General features: G+C 37.7%; 1 protein-coding gene across 1 annotated transcript in view; it reads right to left on the reverse strand.

The window, feature by feature from the left end:
- Positions 1-16,555: 16,555 nt before the first annotated feature.
- The window catches only part of dchs1b (dachsous cadherin-related 1b), a 92,423-nt gene continuing 85,405 nt past the window's right edge, over positions 16,556-23,573 (reverse strand). The window contains exons 15-21 of the mRNA XM_043249926.1: positions 23,069-23,182; positions 22,731-22,942; positions 22,248-22,399; positions 21,736-21,866; positions 21,356-21,642; positions 20,948-21,089; positions 16,556-20,640 (exon numbers count right to left, since the gene is read on the reverse strand). Coding sequence (XP_043105861.1) covers positions 18,005-20,640; positions 20,948-21,089; positions 21,356-21,642; positions 21,736-21,866; positions 22,248-22,399; positions 22,731-22,942; positions 23,069-23,182 — 3,674 coding nt within the window. The 3' untranslated portion in view covers positions 16,556-18,004. The remainder of the gene's footprint in view (positions 20,641-20,947; positions 21,090-21,355; positions 21,643-21,735; positions 21,867-22,247; positions 22,400-22,730; positions 22,943-23,068; positions 23,183-23,573) is intronic.

Genomic DNA, 23,573 nt, shown 5'->3' on the forward strand with positions numbered 1-23,573 from the left:
AGCTACTCTAATACTACACTTAAACTCTTTCTTTACAGCTTCTCACTAAAATTGCCACGAAAATGTCTATAAAAAGGCCGGAGATCCGAGTTTTGATCCAAACCTCAGGTTAGCAGCGTTGTGGTGGGTCCTGGGGTTCAGTAACCCAGCAGGAGTTCTCTGCATTTCATATTAAATGCTTCTGATTAAATCAAGCAAACAACCAACCATCCAAAATATCAGGGGAGTTTTATGATTATTAATGCAATATGCAATTGTTGGCCTTCTCAATCATGTGTAAATGCATTTCCTAATATATTTATAAAGCAGCTACCTTAAGATGGCAGGTGAAGGCTATTAACAGGTCAATCTGTCATTCTTTAGAGGTGTTTCTGAAGTTTCCCTCATCTGAGCCAAAGCTTTTACTGTTTTTTTTTGCTGGTTCAAATATCACAGCACTGTAATGTTGAGCTTTTTTTTATTTAACAAGCGATCTGTAGATACAGTGATGTTGTAAACATTCCCCACACACAGACTCCTCACACGCTACCCACAGTCATTACACACGTAAAACAAGCTCCACGAGGAAAGTATTTCAAACCACACTTTAGTTTTAGCCAAAAAGAGAGGACTTTAGAAGAAAACCAGTTCCTCAGACTGGTAAAGATATTATTTAATGACCCGAACTTCTCAAACGCTCAAAGAATCACTGATGTGATGCTCTTTTCCTGGATAAAAATGCAATCTGTAATGATTTTTCAAGTACAAACTCAACACATGTTTTTACTGTACTTTTTTAGTATTTGAACATCCTTATTTTTGTCACAGACTCATACTTGAACCACTTGGTGGTGCTGTAACATACACGGATGAATCTGAGCGATTGCATGAGAACGTATGTTTTGGAAGCGATAAAAGAGAAAACTAGCCAGCACCTCTCTGTAACCTCGTTCACCTTAAATGGCTGCATTCGTCTTGACATGTTTGTGAGTTTGACGTTTGATAGTTTACAATCGGATGCACGTCATAACAGGCCAAATCCGGCCAGTACAGCTGCCACACATCGACACACGTCAGCAAAGCGTGATTTGTACTTCTCATGCTGCCAAATTCTTCCCGTCCCTCATCATAAAAACGTCTCTAATAAGGTCTCTAATGAGATCCTAACCGAGCCATTGCTTTAACATTGAGCTGTTCACCCCCTGGCTCTGAATACAGTCTGGTTTTGACTCATCAGAGAACAGAAAAACGGTTGTAAGTATGATCCTGGTTCTAATTCTGGGGTTTACTGTCTCTGTGAACAGCACACTTGCCAATATGAAAAGATTTATTGCTGATTATATTTTATAAACGGAGCATTATTTGACATTTTTGATTATATTTTGTGTAATTAATGTCATGAAGAAATGGCTTATTATTTGTAAATTACAAGCGCAAAGCTTTCATCAGTTTGACACAGGCACTTTATATTATCTAAAGCAACTTACCATGCAATGAAGATATATATGTTCTTGGGAACTGAACCCATGACCTTGGCATTGCTAACGCCATGCTCTAGCAGCTGAGCTACAGCAATAAGAAGACACAGCACACCTTGTGTATGTACTTCATCTCCTCTCAGTGTGGTTCTTGTTACTTGGGTCCGGACCAAAGCACAGTTGACTGATTCCTGGATGCGAGTGCTACAGCAGCCCGTGGGATCAGCTCTGGAATGCTGCCATCGCTTGTGAAGAATCCAGAGTCATGTTTATGAGATTAAGTACCAAACTGCACTCCTGGCTCAGCGGATGACCCCAACATCCCACCTCGATATCTTTCATGAGGAACCAGATGCCATTTAGAAAGGCTGTGTGTGTATGAACACGTACATATGCATGTTCGTATGTGTGTATTTGCACAACTAGAAGCAGCTGCTGGAGCCCCTTGCTTTCGGCCCACCGATCTCGGCCCAAATCACCCTCCAGAGAGCACAGAGACATGGTACATCACAGGCTGCTGACTGATCCAAACCAGCTCCCATGAGACGCACAGCACCAGTTTGTCTCCGTTGATGAAACTCCTCTGGCCCAAGTTAAATCAAAAAGTTCTGGGAAAAATATGCTGATAACATTGAAAATATTATTTAAAAAGGTAACGTAATTACATATTATAGAGCAGATACTTCTAGACAATGTTGATATTGTTAACTAGACCTAATAGTAAAATTATTTTCATCAGTTAAAACAGGCTGAAATAAACTAAAATGTAAATACTACGGATTAAAAGATGAAAGATCTTTTTAGGAAAATTAGATTTGTTGACTTGCCGTTGGCGCTGACAGCCTCGTAAAATCATGAAATCATTCGCACAACCAATTCTTTCAAACATATTGACTCATTCAGGAAACAAAACAAAAAGTCTTTTTTGAGTGCACCATTGAATAATTTATTTAACCAGTTCATTCCAAAAACTGATTCACTAATGTGTTCTTCGGCTTTGGAACAATTTAGCAAACATAGACTGACGATACTGTGTCTGAAATGTACATTTTAAATGTAATATTGTTTTATGTGTATTTATACAAGTTTCTCTGTCTGAAATGAACTTTACAGCATTTAAATAATTTACAGCGTCAGGCCATTGCACAATTGCACCTTCCCACAATTCCCTGTTTGATGTGAACTGTGTCAAGGATGACTGGAGAAGCTTTAACTTTACCCGTTTAACGGCGCATGGTTGCCTGCTGCTGCCAAAAGGCCACTAATACACTGCCAAAGCATTTAAACCGCAAAGTTAAATGAGTAACAGGGCTGTTGTATTTGAAAAGCACTGGACTCTCTCTGCGTTTTAGACACCGTGAGGTAAAATTCTCTATGCGGCTTTGCCCTCCTCAGTTTGGAGTTTCTCTCTGTGAGCATAGCAGGAGAGTGTATTTACGCATCTGTGTTTGTGAGAGACTGCTCTGTGACAAAGTGTTCACACGCAACTCAACAGCCAGCTGCAAAAATTCTGCTCGTTTTCTCCACAGAGCTGTTTCTGACCAAGCAATCGAAATATTGCCTATAAATCACCTTTAACCATATCTGAGGACCAAAATTGAGTGCCAGAATGACTTAATTTATCTAAACCTTTATCATTAGAGATCCGTAATTCATTTGCTTCAACTCACAGTGAATGAAGCAAAAATTCACATGGTAGGTGTTATTTGTTTGTAATAAGTGGACGAGAGAGGAGGAAAGAGCAGATTTACAGCTGTGAATACAGGTGTGTCCTGTGAGGTCTCTTGTGAAAAAGAAGAATTACAGCAAGATTGGACACTAATTTACTCTTTTATATTCGATCAAAACCATAGAACTGTAACCAAACTGGGAGTCAAATCTGTGTGTTCAAGGCTGTGTTCCACATTTAAATGAATGATTGTGATACACAAAGCACGTTCATGCCAAGGGGCGATAACTAGAAAGATAACAATATTACTGTCCACATGAGTGAACTATATTGTCTTTTTATTCCAAGCGCACATTTTCAAGCTCGTTACAGATTCTGATTGGTTGTCGCTGTGTGTGTATATATGTATATATATGTATATATATATATATATATATATATATATATATATATATATATATATATATATATATATATATATATATATATATATATATCGTTCATCAGCTGGAAAAAAAATCGTTCTGAAAATGATTATAACGATATCGTTTCTTTATCGTTATAGTTGTGGTGTGGACTCAATTTTTTTACATTTAGAAAGATTTTTAGAACTATACCTTTATCGATATCTTTATAGTTATCAGGCCTTTATGCCCATTCACACAAAGTATGATCATTATAAAGACAACTATAAAGATAGCGACATTAGCATCCACATCAGTGAATGATATTGTGTGTTTATCAGAATCCATCTCTGCTATCATGAGCTGGAGAGAATTTAAAGCGGCAGATGCGAGTGCACTTAGAATAAAACAGACGATATTGTCCGCTGGTGTGGACACTAATGTAGTTATTTTGATAGTTGTCTTTATATTTATCGTGCTTGGTGTGAACAGGCCTTAAGCACACTTGCATCTGCTGCTTTAAATTGTCAAGTTTGTTAAAGCAGGATGGATTCTGACTGGCTGTCAATGTTTGTATCGTTCATCAGCTGGAAAAAATTGTGCAATGAAAGTTTACGTGGACTTAAAGCATCTTCATGGCACCACAGATGTTAAGAATGATATCAAATCTGACTTTTTCCCACTTTCTAATTGGACTCTTTTCAGTTCAATCTTAGTAAATTATAGCGTGATTCCCTCATTTCAAATAAATCGATGCAATTCGTCTTGTATAAACAGCTCATGTTCAGGCCTGTAGCCATAATATATTTGAGTGTTTGTGTACTAATATTTAAATATCTGCCAATATTTATCATTCCAAAACTAAAAAGCGCTCCTTGTGATGCTGTGTTTATCGCAGCATTTTCTCCAGCATGGCTCCATGTAAACCACGTTTATCTTGCAGCAGAACCTAATTTTGCTGAGTGCGACATGTTTCTGGATCAACATCTTTGTTGGCCCTGAAATAACATTGTGATTAACTAATCATTAGAACGAGTTTATAGTTTTTGTGAAGTTTAGGCTTATAATCAGTGTTTGGTACTTGTACAGCAGTGTCATTCGTATGATTTCTCCTAATTTTAGGCATTACTCATAGGTTTAGGTGTAGAGATATGGTCAAAATGTCATTTTTGGATTAAAATGTTGTTCCAGGGTCAACAAAATATGTTGACCCAGGAACACATTGAACTCAGAAATATGAGGACGTGCGTATCTGCCAGGAGGTCACCTCCTGGGGTTCATTCCTGTAATGCGCAGAGAGAAAGATGAATGGCCTTCCTCGACAAAGTCATTAAGATCGTGAGCAAACATTCCCTTAGCCACTCTTAAAATGACAAAGCTCTCTTTCTAAATAAAGTGAGCAGTTGCACAAAAACAAATAACTTTTCCAGAACACTCCTCTCCGATGTCATCTGATCCGGAACTGCTTTCTGAAAGATGTACTGATAAATAAATTCAAGGGGGTGACCTTTGACCCGTGAGGGGGTCCTGTGGGTACTGGGGGCCTCAGTGGTTTGGGAATTGAAGGGAGGCACAGCTTGAGGTCAGTCTCTTATAATGTGTGAACACCTGTAAGTGAGTAACGGCTCGCTTCTTTGATTATTTGCACCCACAGCTATTCGGCTAAACACAGAGTATATAAATCATCTAGATTTAGCGTACACCTCTCTTCCAGACTGCCCATCGCCTAAACCCACCTGCACTTGCTTTATAGGCAATGACAAAAAGAGCAGGACACTAAGTTTAGTTTTATAGGCCACAAGTTTGTAGAGAGATCATTTATAATAGGCTGTTTTTTTATTTTGGAAATGCTCCTAAACCTACTCTCATCCTCAGACATGTTCTCTCGGTTTATTTTCATTATTTTATTCTTTTTCGTTCCAGAGGACCAAGAGATTAAAAAGTGGTTTGATGTTGAAAGCCAAATGGTTCACAACATGGTTTATAACATTTATTTAGATGCCATTTCGTCCTCATTTCACTAGTTTCTTGTTTGAAAAAACACAAAAAAAGATATTTTTATATAAGAAATTTAAATCTATACATGTTATGTATCCATGTCAGAATTTAGAGAAACATATGAAACTAGTCTAACTTGCAGATGAGATGGCACAAAAAAACAGCAACAAAAACAACAAAAAAACAAGCAAATAATGTATAAATAAGTTAAGCTTTTAGTCAGGATATTATGACTAAATTATTATGCTAAAATTGGATAACTTGAGTAATATAAAGATCAACTGAAATAAAAAATAACAACGATAATAATGATAACAAATAAATAAATTAAATATTAAAAAGGTATTTTATTTCAATTAGTCATATTTCTCATTTTCATTTAGGTTAACTTAATGTATGAAAATAGCTAAAACTGAAATGCTATATGTAAAAAAAATATTATATGGATATTTATATATGTGTATTACTATATGCACCAAAACAAAAAGTGATCATAAATTTTTGTACTGAAAAATATGACTTGCAAGCTTCCAGCATGCATTGCAGCATGAATAAATTATGCATTTAGTGTTACAGTCTGTGTTTTGAACATGAACTGTTGCTGTGTGGTGATGTTTTTGCTTCATTTTGCTTTATGATGTTGACTGTCATTATCATACTTTGTTTTGCCTTGGCATACTAATGAATTTTAAATGGTTACGTGAGGTCTGCGTGTATCTAGTCCTATATAAAATAATTATTGCACATAATATCTTTGCTTTGTAGCATTACTTTCATTATGGACAAACTTGCATATAAGTCGCCATGTTAAACTTGATCAAAGGTTAAGGCATTTAATGTTTGTGTCAGATAATTGATGACAATTTAAAATAAAGACAATTGATTAATATAAATTAATGTAAAAGATATGATAACATTTTCTAATAATAAGTAAAAATGACCGAATTTTATTTACTGAATAATTCTCATATTACTACTCGCTAATCGCTACTTAGGCATAAAATGTCTATACATCATGTTGCCAGACTTTCACAACAATTCCCTTTTTAAGAACTACTTAGACGTGAAGCTGACATCACTCTATGAGAGAGAGCGCTGTGCGTCTCCACACACATGTCGAGCACATGCAGAAATAGCTCTAATGTGCGAGCTGTGACCAATCCCAAACAATAAACCACCAGAACGTTCTAGCGTTCAGTTTTCATAAACCGTCAAGACACAGTCTCTCATTATGTAGCGCTCCACATGAGGAATCCATCCTGAGAAAACCCAGCTCAGCTCATATCTTGAGCGAATGTGTCAGCAAAGCTATAATCACAATAGTGATGCCCTTATAAGGGTACTGAGTGTGTTTGGTTTATGCTTGTCTCCCAGACCCTGCATCCATGTTCTTATTGCATTCCATCACTTTCTCTCCTCTCCTGCCAGCTAATAATACCTCCTCAAAGAAGGGATATACACAGGCTAAGAAGAGAGACTGGGAGAAACAGACTGCTGGGCATCAACAGACATTGTTAATGCATTTATAAATGACAGCAGTCGGTTTAAAAAAGTCATTTGAACACTTACAAAAATCCTTCACTCCAAGATGAAAACTTTTATGATTTGCTCACTCTCTATGGGTGGCATAATACTGGATCTGTCAAGCTCTAGAAATGATGCGAAAGCACTAAAAAAGTCATACAGAAAGTCCATATGAGGGTTCATAAATAATAATGCAATAAAATAGTAGTAATTTAAGCTTTAATTTTAAAATGTAATAAATAAAACCTTTTGTTTAAACATCTAATTTTTGTTTTGGGAGCAATCAATGGCCATTCGCTGGAGTTTGAGATAACTTTGAATACTTCTTTCTTATTTACAGTGCATAATATTTTTATGAATCTGCTTCACTTTTTTCAAAAAAGAGGTTTAATATGACAAATATGGTCTGGCAAGTTGCATAGTTATACTTATATTAGGCATCTTTTTTGACTTTATATGTATGAAAACAATACCAAATATATAAATACCAAATAATAAATAGTTCAATTAAAAATATCACATATACTGTAAAACAAATTACCACACAAACAATGGCAGCTAATATTTAAAATAAAATGCCTTCACTTATCAGTCTTGAGTTGTATACTTTGTTATATTTTCCACTGTTTTTAATAATCCGGAGCTTGAAATGGTGACTTTAGTGTAGCACATCACAGAACTGTTGGCCAGAAATCTTTTACCACTATAATGATTGGGGCATTACTCTACTCTCTACTTTGTTTTGAACAAAAGTCATTGTTGTGTTTGTACAAAGCTATTTTTTGCTGTACACTGTACTCTGCCAGACTAGAATCGCATCACTTTTGGGAAGTCAGTAACCCTTTCCTATGTGTCAGCTGAAAAACAAGGGGCTGTTTGGCACGCAGTGGCATGAGAAAATGAAATCAAAGCATGCAACACGTCAGTGATTCACACTACATCTCTGATGTCTTGTGACAAAACAGATGGACTTTATTTCCCTGGAGCTGAATCATGCTTTTTTGCATTGATGACTATTAGAGGATAAAACTGCCAAGGTGCATGACTTGCACTTGGATGAAATTACACAGTTTTTATCTTAGTTTGCGTGACTTCCAAAGTCAGCGCCTATTTTTTTTTTTACTTTACCTTTCCCGGCAACCTTTACATCCAGAGCAGGATTTTTTCTGCACTACAGTACTAAACCCCATCACCCCACCCTATATTGCAGACTTCAGATGAATGAATGGATTTAGGCTATGTGTTGAACTCCCTATTCATCCCGACACAGAGTCATTTCTTCCTCCTGTCAAGGTTTATCATATTTGCGGGCTGATCAAGTTGGCAGGCTCTGTATAAGGTCTCTTGCGACTTCCCGAGCATAGTGCCTGGTTTGATCACTCCAGAAACCTGATCTGTGATAGTGCAGAGGAAGTTTGTCTGGAACCGCTAGACAGGTCAAATGCAGCGCTCTTCTGGGGGAAATCAATTTTGCAAAAGTTCCAAACAGACAAATAAATACATTGTTGGATAAATAAATCCCCCACTTCTAAGGAGAAGAACCACTAGTGCCACGAGAAGGTAAAACATCACCTTAAAAAAAAGAGAGATTTTCTTCTCATCTTTCGGGCCATTTTATCTTTCTAAATCATGTCACAGGAGTGCCGTAAATAGGGCTGTTTGGGGAGACAGAGGTGGACCGGTGCAAGGGATCCTGTGCTACATTAAACGTGTCTTGAAATTCATAAATATTGTAATTTGCAAGGAAATATCAAAGCTTGCGAGGCAGTAAAATAACATACATTAAATGATTCTGGCTGAATTAATTGCAGAAGTGTTTGAGGAATATTAATACAATGATCAACAAGTGTGTCAGATTTGAAATGATTTTAAGCATCTACAAAAATATCTACGAAAATACCCAGTCACAAACATCTACTACAGCTGTTTACGGAGGAAAAACAATCACATTTAGGTTATTTTTGTAATGTATATTAACCATATGTTACATCTTTTCCCCTCTCTGTGGGTCTCGAGCCAAGGGTCTTATGATAATGGAAATAAAGCAGTGGAAACAAGTAACATATGGGAGCTGCCAAAGCACAGGCCAGCAGCCTGGACAGAGCCTATATAGCCTTGAGAGATGACAAGACGACATGATGTGAATTAACATCTTTACAAATGATCTGCTGAAAGGTTATTATTCTCTTTGAAGTGAGTAAATGTTGGAGATCCTGGTATTTTGTGTGCACTCCCATCCGTCATGTGAGCAGTGTTTTAGTCCAGATCTGCCATGTCCCAATTCTGTTTCATAAAGATGTTCGAAAATTTTATTCAGTTGAATGAATAGTGGTACAAAATATTTATTTATTTATTTTAAGGACATTTACTGGTTAAAGTGTAGAAGTATATAACTAATGAAACAACAGGCTCTATACATAACATTTGCAAATATTTATTTAAAAAGTAATCTACAAAAGTATAATCTACAACACCAGTAAAAAAAAAACTGTAAAGAAATATCTAGCAATTATTTTGTCAAACAAGCAGTGCTGGTAAAAAGTAGTCCATTACTGTTTACAGTTTACATGATAAAAAAAGTAGTTAATAATGTAATTTAGGTCATTTATTTTAGAAAATATATTTTAATTACTTTTTATCTTGTTATTTATTTTTTTATAATTTACTATTAAATGTACCATACTGATTTGAAAAAGAAAGATTAAAAATATTTGATATCATCATTATGAAGTGCATTAAACAGCAGGGTAATAAACAATAAAACTATTTACGTGACACGTACATTGTTATTCTATATTGTGAGTAATAGTCAGAGCTAAATGGTCAAAGATTTTGGAAAAGAAACACAGAACACTATTAAAAAAATAGAAGAATTACAGTAAATCAATAAATGATTAATAATCTACTGACATTTTATGAATAATATGTAATATGTATCCCTATTATGAGCACTATGTATTTGTAACTTGATTACGTAATTACATTTCTACTGATATAATTTTAAAAAGGATCAGAAGATTCTGATGAAAATGTACGAACTTAAATTCTACAACGAAAAGCCATGTATTTGTTACTGGCTCGTTAGTTTGCTTTTGATCACCACAAATCCTTTTTTGCTAAACTCACATGATTTTTTTGTTGTTGTTGTTTTCAAACTTTTTGAGCCAATCAACTACCTTTGAGATTTCCACCGGTATTCTTTGCTCCTATCTTCCCCTTAGGACCTGAATTTATTTTTTTTTTATAGAAGCTGTTAAGTCAGGACCTGTCTCTTAGATAGAACACTGGAACGTGAACGAGTTAACTGAATCAAATGAGTAACAGGAAGAGCGAATCAATCCAAAGCATTCACACACCAATAAAAAACAAAGCTGATGTTTCACAGGAGTGATAAGATCTGACACAGGGCAGGTTTTATTCGTGTCAGTGGAAGAGAGAGGTGAGCTCTCATATCAGTCTGCCTGCCGCGATATAGCCAGAGGTAAAGGAAGAAAAAGAAAAGAGAAACGTAACAAGAGGGGGTTGGAGGGCAATAAAAGTGTTCAAGAGGGATCTTTATTTAGGTGTGCAATTGGACTCTAAAGTGAAAGCAGATGGTACTATAGTCTAGAATACTTTCCAATTGAAGTATGTGGTTCTTTAGCTACTTTGGGTCGACTTCAACTGCACAAAGCATTCTGGATCTCGCATGCATGCATGTGCATGATAGTTGATGTATAAAATGTTCAATATTTCAGCTGACATTTATATACAAATTAAAAGCCAATAATTGTTTTAATATTTTGAAAAGACTGAAAAGATCACTAAGACTAAAAATACAGTAAAGGCAGTAATATTGTGAAATACTATAGTCCAACTTTGGTGATCATTGGTCAACATTTTTTTGTTAGTATGCATTTCTTTTTGATCACAATCATCAATTCGCTTTTTGGTCTCTCAATTAATATCAAGTCATAAAAGGTCCATGCACAATTATGCATAATTAACGGTTTTATTGGAAAAGCCGTTTAGATTCGTCACCTTCTGTATAGAAAACAAAAAATAACGCATGTAGAGAATTAGATCTGGGAAAAACCATCTATGGAAACCACATATTTAAGATGGACGCTGAGGCACAATTTTTTTTGCTTGTGTGTTCTCACAAAAAATTACTCTGATTTATCTGCTGTTCATTTTGAGAGTTTAAAGAGGAGCTTTAAAATGCAGGGCATTGGAATTCACTCAAAGCAGTGTGTCGGAGTGTATGTGAGCTTTAAGATTAAACCTCTGGCTGTGTCCAGACAGCTCTGGCTCAGTGTCCAAATGGCTGAGCGGGCGTTTAGGCTCTGATCTTTGACACGTAAGAAAACAAACAGACAGATCATGAATACATTTTACTAGGTCTTACTAGGAAACTAGGTGTTTGAAAGCTGTAAATTGTTATATTATTTTATTAGAAATAAGTTATATTTAACTTTAGTTGCTGTTAAGCCTTTGTCTCGTTTTAAATAAAATAGTTTTTAATATACCACTTTTTTTTATTTGCACTCGATACAGTGCATGATGAGTCGGCTGCCCCTCCCCTTTATTGTCATCATCATCCCGTCCTTTATTCGCCGCCCTTCACCAGGCTCCCGACGTGAGTGGGCGTGTCCGAGAGGAGGGGCGGGGTATTGAGGTAGTCAGGTGTGTGACGGCGTGTGACGAGGCACACCTGAAGTGAATTGAACCTCGTCACCGCCGCTGTTAAATACCAAGTGCATTTCCCCCGTCTCTTCCCCCGTGCATGCATGCATGCAATTTCCTTCTTAGTGTGACTTTGTAATATTGCTGGTATTAATTTATAAATGGTAAATCCATATATTTACCCATATATAGAGCCTTTTTAACTGTGATTCATCTTGCTCTCTTGCTCAGGATTAGGGCGGATATCTAAATTAGCTTTTTTCATCTTGATGTAAGATCTTCTGTGTCTCAGCTGTCTTACATTCAACTTGTACACTTTTAGAAAGCGGTTAGGTATTTTTCAATGCTGATCATTTAGTAGGGATGGACAAATCAAAGCCAGGTTGGATAGTGTTACTGTCACACACTGTTTGGCTCATTAGATAATCTATCCTTCTTCTCAACTCTGAATTCTGTAATTTATTCACTTGAATGGAAAAAATCTGTCAGAGCTGTGGAGGGAACTGTTTATGAGCAGCCACATTACAACACAAAGACGTTGACAGCATCCTGCTTTCAGCGTGTCAATTAATCATCTTCATTTGTAACTCAACATCTCTGCATCCAAAACAACAGCTGAGTTATTTAATTCCACAAAGCAACAACAGAAATCAGAATGGTGCTAGTAATTTTTTATTTTTTTTTTAAACAAAATTATATTGAAATCAAATACTTGCCAAGAATGACTCTGGAGCCAAACCACAGCATCCTACTTTTTCCCATGTTTTTCTCGGGTGTATCTCCTCTAGACACCCCAGGAGATGTGCAAGCCCTCTGGAAGAGATGCAATTATGAATTAAAGCCGTAGGCCTGTGACTCAGTGCTAATACAGACCTGCAGTGACTCAACAACTGAGTGGAAACTGAACGCTGTGACTCTAACCTATAACTGATCTAACTGTTTAGTCTCACTGCTTCTTCCTTAATTTTAACCAGCAGAAATTGAAAGTTATAATGAAAGACCGGAGACAGAAAAGATACTAAGCAGAAACAACACATGGCTTTGGGATGCATTAAGAGAAAACTTCCGCCTTATACTAACAGGGCTAAAATACTTCTGTTCAAAAGATTTGAGTCAAGACATTAAAAAGTAAAAAGTAATGGCTGCTGATAATTCAGCTTAATCACCACAGGAATAAATCATTTTAAAATATTCTATTTCAAGATGTCATCTTAAAGAGATAGTTCACCAAAAAATGTTGTCATCATTTACTCTCACTCCTCGTGTCATAACAAATTTGTACATTTATTTCTTACATTGAACACAGAACAATATATTTTGAAGAATGCTGTATTCAGACAGTTGATGGTCCCCATTGACTTCCATTGTGTTTTTTTTTTTCCCTCAGTGTAGACAAACCATTTGGTTTTCAAAATTCTTCAGATTAACTTATGTTCAACATACAAAAGAAACAACACAACACAAGAGTGAGTAAATGATGACAAAAAAAAGTGTGCACGACATCTTTTAGCATACATAGATGTTTTAAAAGTCTTTCTGTGAAAACTGAGCAACAATATTGTCTCATCCTGCACTACAAAGACTTTTTGTCCAATCAAATGCTCTTTTTAACAAGATTATCTTACCCTCAATACCAAAGACTATATTTTTACAGTAATTATGAAAATTTTCTTTAGGTTTTAGTTAAAATCATATTATCTCTAACAGTTGAGAAGACATGACACTTTTGACTTTAATCCAAGCCATAGTCAAAATATATTTTACTTCTGCAACTGTTTCCTTCTCTCATTCCATCTCTTTCATTCTCTCTCAAGCCTAGACTATCATAAATCAGGAGCTGTTGATGGGATCTATCAGCCGTGTCTGGTATAGCTTTGTCCACCTCCGCGTTCAGCTCCGGTTCATACACAGATCCTGAGAGAGGGCACTCGGCACCAGCTCTTCTCAGTTAGCGCCATTGATCACAACCGCTGAAAGACAGCAGCCATCTCCTCTTAAATGAGGAAGCACTCCTTACAGCACTGTTGTTCTAATCTAATTTTACATTTAAACAAACAAAACAGTGAAACCGAGCATGAATTTCCGAAGCAAAAAAACAACAGTTGCATTATAACGTTGATATAACCTTTCTCAGTCCTCTTCCATTTCTCTTATTCTCAAAATAGTAAAATCCTCACTTTGACATATTTACCAAGTCAACCTATGGAAAATGTATGCATTTCATGACCATTACCATATTAAATAATATTTATTTTGGGGTGTTACCAGGTTGGTGAATAGGATGAAGGAAGGAGTCTTAAATTAATCAACAAAGCAAATATAAACCTGGCATATCAGTCACGCAATAAGAGCAATGCAACCGTAGACATCACGTAGCTCAATCAGAAAGACAGGAATGGATAGATTACATGCTATAAGTGCAAAGCAACATTTCTGGTGTTAAATAAAGTGCAAAGGTAGCACAACACAGTCTCGTGGACTGAATTTGAGCAGTCCCCGCTGATTCGGACAGATTTTGAGGGTGACTTTCAGTCAGCTCTAATAAAATTAAAGACAGAGGAGGTTGATTTAGAAAAATGCAGAAACCTCCCCTCTGCTTAAGCCAGATCTGCTCTTAATTAACGGATCCACTTTACAAGAACAATTTATAGCATCTCAGGATGATAAGATCTAAGAGCCAAAACGACGGTCCTGTAATTCAAAATATACATTTGGCATAACTCAAATTTCATAGAGACATTTACTGTTTGGTTTCTATTCTACTTAAGCAATTTTGACTTTGCAGAGCCATTTTAATCAATGAAAGATACATGTGACATTTTTTCCATAAGGAATGCAGGGATCATTACAATTTACTACAGACCTGATGGGAATCGCAGACTTGTTTTAATAGCCAAGTAAGACTGCTGGATCTTTCTTTGAAGTGTATTTTCAACTTGAATGGTGCTATGGAGACTTCCCTTGTTTTTCCACCAAAGCATTTAAGAAATGATAAATCTTAAAAATGCATAAACAGCCTACTAATCACTTTTAAATTTATGTCATGTTATTAATCAAAAAACATTGCAGTTTAATATCAAAACCAGAGGTTTGGACTCTTGGACTTACAAACTTACAAACACAATATGTATCTTTCTGAGGACGGTGTCACAGTGGAATGCAAGTTGACCTGTCTGTTGAATGTTCATAAGTTTTCTTATCTATAATCATCAATGGATAAAGATTGATGTATATCTGATGACCTGATAAACCCCTTTTCTGCTGAAGAGAAATAAAATAATTTTATTAATATGTTTTTAATAATAATAATAATAATAATAATAATAATAATAATAATAATATTATGTATATGTATATGCTGTAAAATAAAATAAAAAATAGTGTGCAAAAATGTACCACAACATTAGCAGTAAATGATGGTGAGAAAATGGGAATACATACCAGAAATTGCCCCAAATCCTTCAGCAACCTTTTACTTAAATAATGACCGACTAAAATGGTCTAAAGAAAAATAATTTAGACTACTAAGAAATGTGAATATGAGCTGTAATTGTTTTCCATGATCTTCTCATAAGCTAAAACAATTAAAAGCTACGCATAATCTTAATGCCATATAGTGCGCCTCCGTCATCCACCCCGTCCTCTTTCCTAACAGGCTTGTCTGTGTTTTTGGGTTTGATCCACCAAAAAGTGCACGTCAAAACAGGGTTCTTGATAAACCCTTAATAAATGACAGCTAAATGGAAAATTCAGATTATGATAGTTATACTCATTAATACTGAAATTAAGGCATTTAGTGTATACTAAAGGTTAAATGACAATATGTAGATAAACATCTTCACATGGAATCCATGAGAATGTGGAATGTTGCAAAAAGAAATAAACAACCCAGCGTGAAACAGCAGAAAGCAGTAAAATGTACAATCTGTGTAGTAACTAGACTTGATAACAGATCTTGATAACAGATCACAATGCCTAAAGCCTAAGGTTAAATCTCATCATGAAAGTAATATCAGTGATAGAGAAGATACGTTTACACAGAGGTCACACAACTCATCGCAGTGTTTATAAGACACTGACTGTGCAAGCGAGTGAGACTGTTGTTTCTTTGTGATATCTGGGATGGTGCAAATCAGTTAGACATGCACAGCACAGAGATGGAGGGGAGCTGAAAATCTGCCAACACCAACTTCACAGCAGGAGTTTAAAAAACTCAATACGGTAGAAACAAAGACAAAATTTGAGAGCATTTCAGTTTCATGTCCAGAAAAACAGTTCCCTTTGTGCACAACAGCTTGTTACTGGTGAAGTATCCTTGAAAGGTACTAATATTTGAACCTTTTGGTTTCAAGGATACTGCCTAATTGACAGGCTACAATTTTTCTGACAGATTTTTTTTGTCTATTGCATCTGGAAAGGTAAATGACGTGATGACTAGTATGCGTTCGTGATTGCCCTGCTAATACAGCACAACTATAGCAAATATAATCAGTCATAGCTATTTGATCCGGTTAATTCATATGCTGTGTAATTATCAATATCCATCTTCTTTTCATTTTGTATGGACAAATTGAATTTGAGGAAATGTTTCTTCATGGCTGCAACTGATTTGAGAAAGGACACACCCTGTCTCTGGCTAAACACAGCCTGAGGCCCGGCTCTAGTCTAGGACTTTGGAACACACTGTATTTTCTCAAATCGCTTTTTAATGAAGGACAAATTTGACTCTGACCTCTCCTGTGTCCTTTTTTCTAAAAGCCAGATGATTGGCCTATTGCTACGCTTCAGTTATCCACATTTTGATTTAAATTCAGAAGAAGGAAGACAGAAGACTCAGGTTGACAAAAGAAATCAGTAGGAATTTAATATTTAAATATGTACAGATGATTTTAACTGTACTGCTGCCAGAATGCAGGCAGTCGTCTTGGAAGTGATGTTTTCCAGACTGTGAGACAACTGTCAACTTTTAAGATGAATTGTATGAGACAGTCTTCAAAAATGCCAGGCCCCTCTTTTCCTTGCATCTTTTCTGGGTGCTAAACAGGGGCCAATTATACTTGAGGCAGTGGCGGTATCAGGCATGCACCAGAGGTAGCAAAACAGCTCTGGAAGTTCATTCAAATGCTTAAATCATTTCCACAAAGGAGATTAAGAGAAAAAAAATGCAGGGCACTTTTGACGTTTCTTCTCAAAATAGAAAACATTCACTGCCTATTACAAAAGAAGGTCCATTTCCTAGAGATTCACTTCATTCTGAAAGGTAAACTGCATCCCTAAATTTATTAATAAGCCAACTATAGGCTACGTAGACAATACAAAACGTTTTTATTGTCAGAAAAAGCAGCACAGAAACAGTGTGAGAGAGCTGCAGTTTTGTAAGAAACTATTTACATTAGTCTTTGAGGTTTCACCAATTTCCTGAAAGGTCCAGGTGAGCCAAAAAAAGGATGGCCTTGTTTTTTTCTTCTTTTCTTTTTACAATAAATTAGCTAAGATGCTAACTATCTAGTTCAAAGGGAAGGGACAATACAACTTCAAAAGGCCTATAATACAACACTATGCAACATGGGAAGTTTCAACACTTCAACACTCAGCCTTTCTGTTTATAAATAATAAAATACAACAATCTTCCAATCATTCACATTACAAGTGTCACAAAATTTCACAACCGCACATTATGGTGATCCTAGACACTATACAATGATAATACACTTATTATGGCTAGCATACATATAAATATACATACAAAGAATGTCACTAAAATGTAAGAACTTCTTCAATCAAAGCAATGGCAAGTCCTTCATTTTTTTTAAAAATGTAAATGAAACAACAGAGTAGCACTGTAAAAAAATATTAAAAAAAGAAAGAAAAAATAAAAACATCTCCCAGTCATAAACAAAATGACATCAGTTTGAATTTCTAGAAAGTTCTCATTGCAGCCTACAAAGTATGACAATAGCAGCTATTTTGAATGGACTTAACATAACACTGGAGTTTCAAAGCTGTTTGAGTCATCATTATAAAAGAAAACAAAGCAGTTAACATCTTGCCTCCCTGGCCAGCCAGTGAGACAAAACAAAGCAACACACAACTCTTCACATCAACACTGGGGTGGCTCTGAAAAAGGGTAATGTCGCAACAATGTTTTTACCCTTTCAGTTACCAGACACCTGTGTCACCGTCATGGCGGAGCGACTGCCTTATCAGGTCTGCAACATTGCTAAGAGCAACTAATATGTCTTATCAAAAGACAAAATGGCCTCCACATAATAGAGTGCAATGTAGCATTAAATCCTCATTTCGGCCTCATCACTGTGCTCCAGAGAGTGCTCTGTGGTGCTGATGATGGAGGCTGAGGGACCTTGAGTGACACCAAAGGGGGATACAGCTGGAGACCGTGCAGCAAGTGGGGATAGTGAAGGGGAGAAACTGGGAGACATGGCTGCTGAGGAGATGGAGCCCTCGTGGCTTATAGGCGAACGCCTTAGAGATGCTAAGTGGTGGAATGTCCGTGCTATGGCGGGTTTAGGTGGGACAGATTTTGCTCCCGGGTGAGCCACTGAGGTAATGAGGGGTGGAGGGTCAATTCTCGGCTTGGGATCTGTTTTAACTTTGGGTTGGAAAGGTCTGCGTGGATTGTTGGGAGGTAAGCTCTCATCTTTTAGCCTGGCAATCTCTGTAAAGACACTGGCTAAGGGTTGGAACTGAGGGCACCAGTTGAGAAGGTAGTCCCAGTTGTAGCTGCCTCGAAGTTCCTCGTCACTTGCCACTATGGCTGTGAGGGAGCCATCAACCGAAGGTTTGCCATCCTCAGGGAAAGCGTAATCTTTCGGGTGGGAAATATTTAATCCACGACCTACTCCAAGGTAGCCTCCACCTTCATCTCTGTAGACTGGGAGCTGACCAGAGAGTAGGGTACCACTGAGGCTCCCGCTGATGCTCCCACTGATGCTCCCAAGTTTCTTAGTTTTGAACCACTGGCTTGCATCAAGTGGTCCTGGTTCACAAGAAATATCAGAGAGTTGGTCCGCATCTTGTTGGATACCTGAATCAGGGCCCCTTGCAGAAATGTGCTCTTGCATGGAGGAGGTGATGCTTGCAACTCTTGGGTACTCATTGATCATACGGATTTCGTCATCCTCTGCTGCTTCGGCAGATCCCCGTCCACTGGAGTGAGAAGGATCTAGGGATCCTCCTCGAGTGTAGGAGCCTCCACCAGTTCCTTCCTCATCACCTGCATATCCAGGAAGTGCCTGATGATAAATCCTGTCGCCCCCTGTGGGTTTAGACTCATCCAACTTTTGCAATGCTGTGCCTGAAGATACTGTACTATTACCAGTGTCTTGTCCTTTCTTCTTGCGCTTTGATCTTACTAGATAAAGGGCCACAGCAATTATGACTAACAAGACTATTACTCCTAGAGAGGCAGCAATTATGCTCACAAGGAGGACATTAAAGTCTGTTACAAGACCAAAGGATGTGTTTGTAACATCAATGGTGACCTGAGCAGAAGCTATTCTTGAGGTGTCAAGAGGACTGTGGGCAGTCACATCCATAGTCATTAGACGAGTTTCCCTCTTTGAACGACTGCCTCCGCTTGAGCTACCTGAGTTGTCCATCTTTAGGTAGATTACACCGGTGGTCTTATTCACCTCAAAGTAAGGAGAGGAATTGGGGAAGGAGTACAGTACAATTCCATCCACCCCACCATCCTCATCTTTGGCCTGTACTTGCCCAATGCTCTGACCTTTTTTGGCTCCCTCTGGTACCTCAAAGGACATGTCTGAAGTGGTAAAAACTGGGTCATACTCATCCTCTCCTGTTACATAAACTTGCACTGTGACAGTAGCCGAGTTATTGCCTGCATCCACAGCCAAAGCAATGAAGTTAAACGAGTTAACCTTCTCAAAATCAAAAATCTGCCTGGTTCGAACTTCTCCTGAGTTTGGATCCACCAAGAAGAGGTCTTTTCCTAGACCAGCATGATCCATCAAATAATACTTCAGCTGTCCATAAACTCCTGTATCATAATCGATTGCATGTAATACAGTCACAGCAGAGTTGGGCGGCTGGTTCTCGCGAATACTGGCCGTTAATGTAGCAATGGGAAAGTAAGGTCTGTTGTCATTGATGTCCTTTACATCTACACTAATGGGAGCCAAGGCAAAATGACCATGGCCATCTGAGGCTTGTAGTATAACCACATGAGAAGTTCTGCTTTCTCTGTCCAAAGGTCTTTGAAGCTTCAGTGCCCCAGTCCACTGATCCACAGAGAAGAGTTTCATCTCATCTCCAGAGCTGATACTGTACTGGACCTCTGCATAAGGAGCTGAATCTGGATCAGTTGCAGTTACACGTAAGATTTCTGTACCTGCAGCTGCCCCTTCACTCAAAGACACGATGTACTCAGCTCTGCCAAAGACAGGAGGGTTGTCATTCACATCTGTGACTGTGATGATGGCTGGTACACTGGAGCTGCGTTGGGGAACACCACGATCTGAGACTGCGATGGTAAGATTATAGCGTGACAACGCCTCAAAATCCAGTGGCTCTGCTAGAATCAGGGTTCCTACTGTCTGGAAACCATGGCCCTCTATGAAACGAACACTACTCTCAATCTGGAAAGCATTTCCAACATTCCCACTGGCAATTGCAAAATCAAATCCAGAGTTTTCCTGAGATAAGTCTCCATCTACTGCCTCTAATGTTAGGATGGTGGCTCCAGGTAACTGGTCCTCAGACACTGCGGCTTTGTACTCCAGCTGGTGGAATATGGGGGCATTATCATTGATGTCTATCAGCTGAACTTGGACCGTAGCAGAGGAAAACAGAGGTGGAGACCCTCCATCACGAGCTTCAATGACTACACTCACAGAAGGCTGCTCCGGATCAAATTCTGCTTTCTGTCTGATGAAAAGTGTACCTGTAAAGATATGAAAAATGCTTTTACTACAGTGCTAATGCTTTAAACATTAATTATATGGTAAAACTAGAGGCAGTGGCTATTTAAAACTAAGTGCAGCTGACCTTGTAGAGGTGGTTTTCATAAGCTCCACACATCACTTTATGTAAATAGCATCTACTAATACACTTATTATGAACAAGAATTTTTTTCTTTGTGTATATTTATCTACCACTATTTAGACTTCATACAAAATAGCATATACATTCTTAAATTGTATAAATAGCCACTGCCTAAATGATGCTTAGTATAAACACTGGGCTTATACCATTTTTAGGATCAATGTAAAACCCGTCTCTTGTTGAAGACACCACTCGATAAGTAACCTTTCCATTTTCTCCTGAATCTCGATCTGTTGCTGTTACTGTGATAACAGGACTGCCTGATGGAGAATGTTCTGGAAGTGTTACCTGGAAACCAAAAGCAACAAAGCAGCTGTTACTTGGCATGCTTTTTCCTGTATCCACAGTGATGTCATTTTGAATAAAAGCATCTGAATACGTAATGACAACAGCTTACTTTATTCTGGTGTGAATGACTGCATGTATATTTATTATGGAATAAACACATGCTTTTTAGCATCCTTAACAATAATGCTATAGAGAACAATGCAGCTGATAAATCTTTATCAATCTCAATAATAGACAGTTTTAAATGGAAGAACGAAAACAATTACCTGATATAGGTCTTGTGTAAATGTTGGTGCATTATCATTTATGTCCTCTACCAACACAGTCAAATTGGCTTCACTCTGGTGCTTTGAATCTGAAGCTCGAATAGTCAATGTGTACCATGTCCTCTCCTCAAAGTCCAGTGGTGCTGTTAGAGACACACGGCCATTGTAACGATGGATATCAAATTTTCCCTGTGATGAAGCATCCAGCTGTAAAGAGTAAGACAGCACTGGGCCAGAATCCACGTCATTTCCAGTAACCAGGGTGATTTCAGTGCCGATAAGAGAGTCTGTAAGTGGGAAGCAAGTAGACAACATTGAGATGAAATTAAAATCCTTGATGCATGTTTAAAAGGTCAAAGGTCAACAGTCAGTGCACTTACTTTCTGGCACTCTAACTTCTCGTGGCACAGGGATGGTGGGACTGTTGTCATTGAGGTCGACTATAATCACTGTAATGGTGGCAGTGCCTACTAGTTTGGGGCTGCCACGATCAGCGGCTTTAATCACCAGCCTGATGCAAATAAAATAAAGTGGAATGGTTAGATATCTTAACATATAATCATGTGAGAAATGTTTCTGTTCAGTTTCTTTTTGGGATTGAGAGAAAGAGAAAAAAAATATGTGTTCTATTTTCACAAAAAGCTTTTGTACAACAATCCAAAAGCACTAACAGACCAAAAATGTAGTAAATTAAAAGCACACAGCTTTATAGGGGTTGGGGAACATTTTAGAAACAAAAAACATAAGGTCAAAAAACTACGAGGTCTTGAACACATCACACACACAAACTAAATAATGCTGGAGAGGACAGTTACATTCCACAGAACAGAAGGAAATTAAAGACCTGCAGAGCAATGACTTCACTGGCTGAGCAAACATGATATACACTCACTGTGCCTGTGTCCAGATCTCTCTGTCCATAATGGCTGCGGTTGTGATGCTGCCGGTCAGAGGGTCAATCTTGAAAAGGCCGCTTTGACTGGAAGACTCAATAGAGTAGGTCACCTGACCATTCTGACCTTGGTCAACATCCTCAGCCACAACCTAATGCATTCGAAAACAGATTGATTAAGCACAAGCAGGGTACGCAATAAACACTTGCCAGATGCTAAATTTGAATACAAGTATCTAGTAACTTTATAAGTAGCTACAACATCTTGCATGGTTTAAAATCAACACTTACTGATGTTAAGTCAGAAACAGGTGCAGAAAAAACAGGTAAATAATTTATATGGTTAATTCAAGGGTAAATTTGATCAACTCTCCTGCTAGCATATAAAAATAGAATTATCCGTAGGACATTTTTGTTTTAGTACTTTTGCCAGTATGTTTTCAATTATCTTTTAGAAATACCAAAAAATAAGAGACCCCTTGCCTGGATGATGGGAAAGTCGTAGCCCTGTGCTTCATGCATATAAGCCACATAGTTCTGCAGCTGGAATCGGGGTAGATTGTCATTGACATCCTGAAGAATCAGGTTGACAGCCATAAAGGAGCTTGAGGATGTAGTTTCAGCCTTCACCACTAGACGGAGTCTTTGAGTGTCCTCAAAATCCAGGCCATTTGAGCTCTGTACCCAGATTTCACCTATGAAAGCACCAACAATGCAGTGAAGTAGGTCACCTAAGCAATATTATTTTTCAAATGTCCAATGAGTTCATTCACGCATCTCATCAAAAGCTGTTTTCGCATTTCACAGGGTTCCCTTCTGACCTGTACTAGAGCTGATCCTGAAGGAATGGTATCTGTTCCCACTGAAGATGCTGTAAGTGATGCCGTCTCGGGTGCCGTCAGGGTGCTGTGCCTGAGCCTGGGCGACCGCAGTGCCTGTGGGGAAAAATACACAAAAAAACTCAATACTCCTCTGCCGCACTCACTTAAACTGATGGATTGGCTTTCAGTGCTTCACAAAACTGACTGTGCCAGTGAGTGCTGAAATACAATGCTGCAGTTTCATCATGCAGTTCATTGCAAAAGTTTTCAACTGTCTTGTGCCAGTGCTTTGAAATGAAGATACCACAAAGAACAGCTTTTAGTTTAGGATTTATAATAGCAATAAAAAAGGTCTGTATACTTTTGAAATGCACTATGACAAGATGGGTTTTCCGCATCTCATTTAATGAAAGTTGATACTTGCAATGCATTTTGCTTATAGAAACTTGAATTGTGTGAATTGTGAACAGGATATTAATAAAGTGAGTAAAAAAGTAGGGTGGGA

The sequence above is a fragment of the Puntigrus tetrazona genome, chromosome 10 (assembly GCF_018831695.1).
Source record: "Puntigrus tetrazona isolate hp1 chromosome 10, ASM1883169v1, whole genome shotgun sequence".
Taxonomy (NCBI): Eukaryota; Metazoa; Chordata; class Actinopteri; order Cypriniformes; family Cyprinidae; genus Puntigrus; species Puntigrus tetrazona.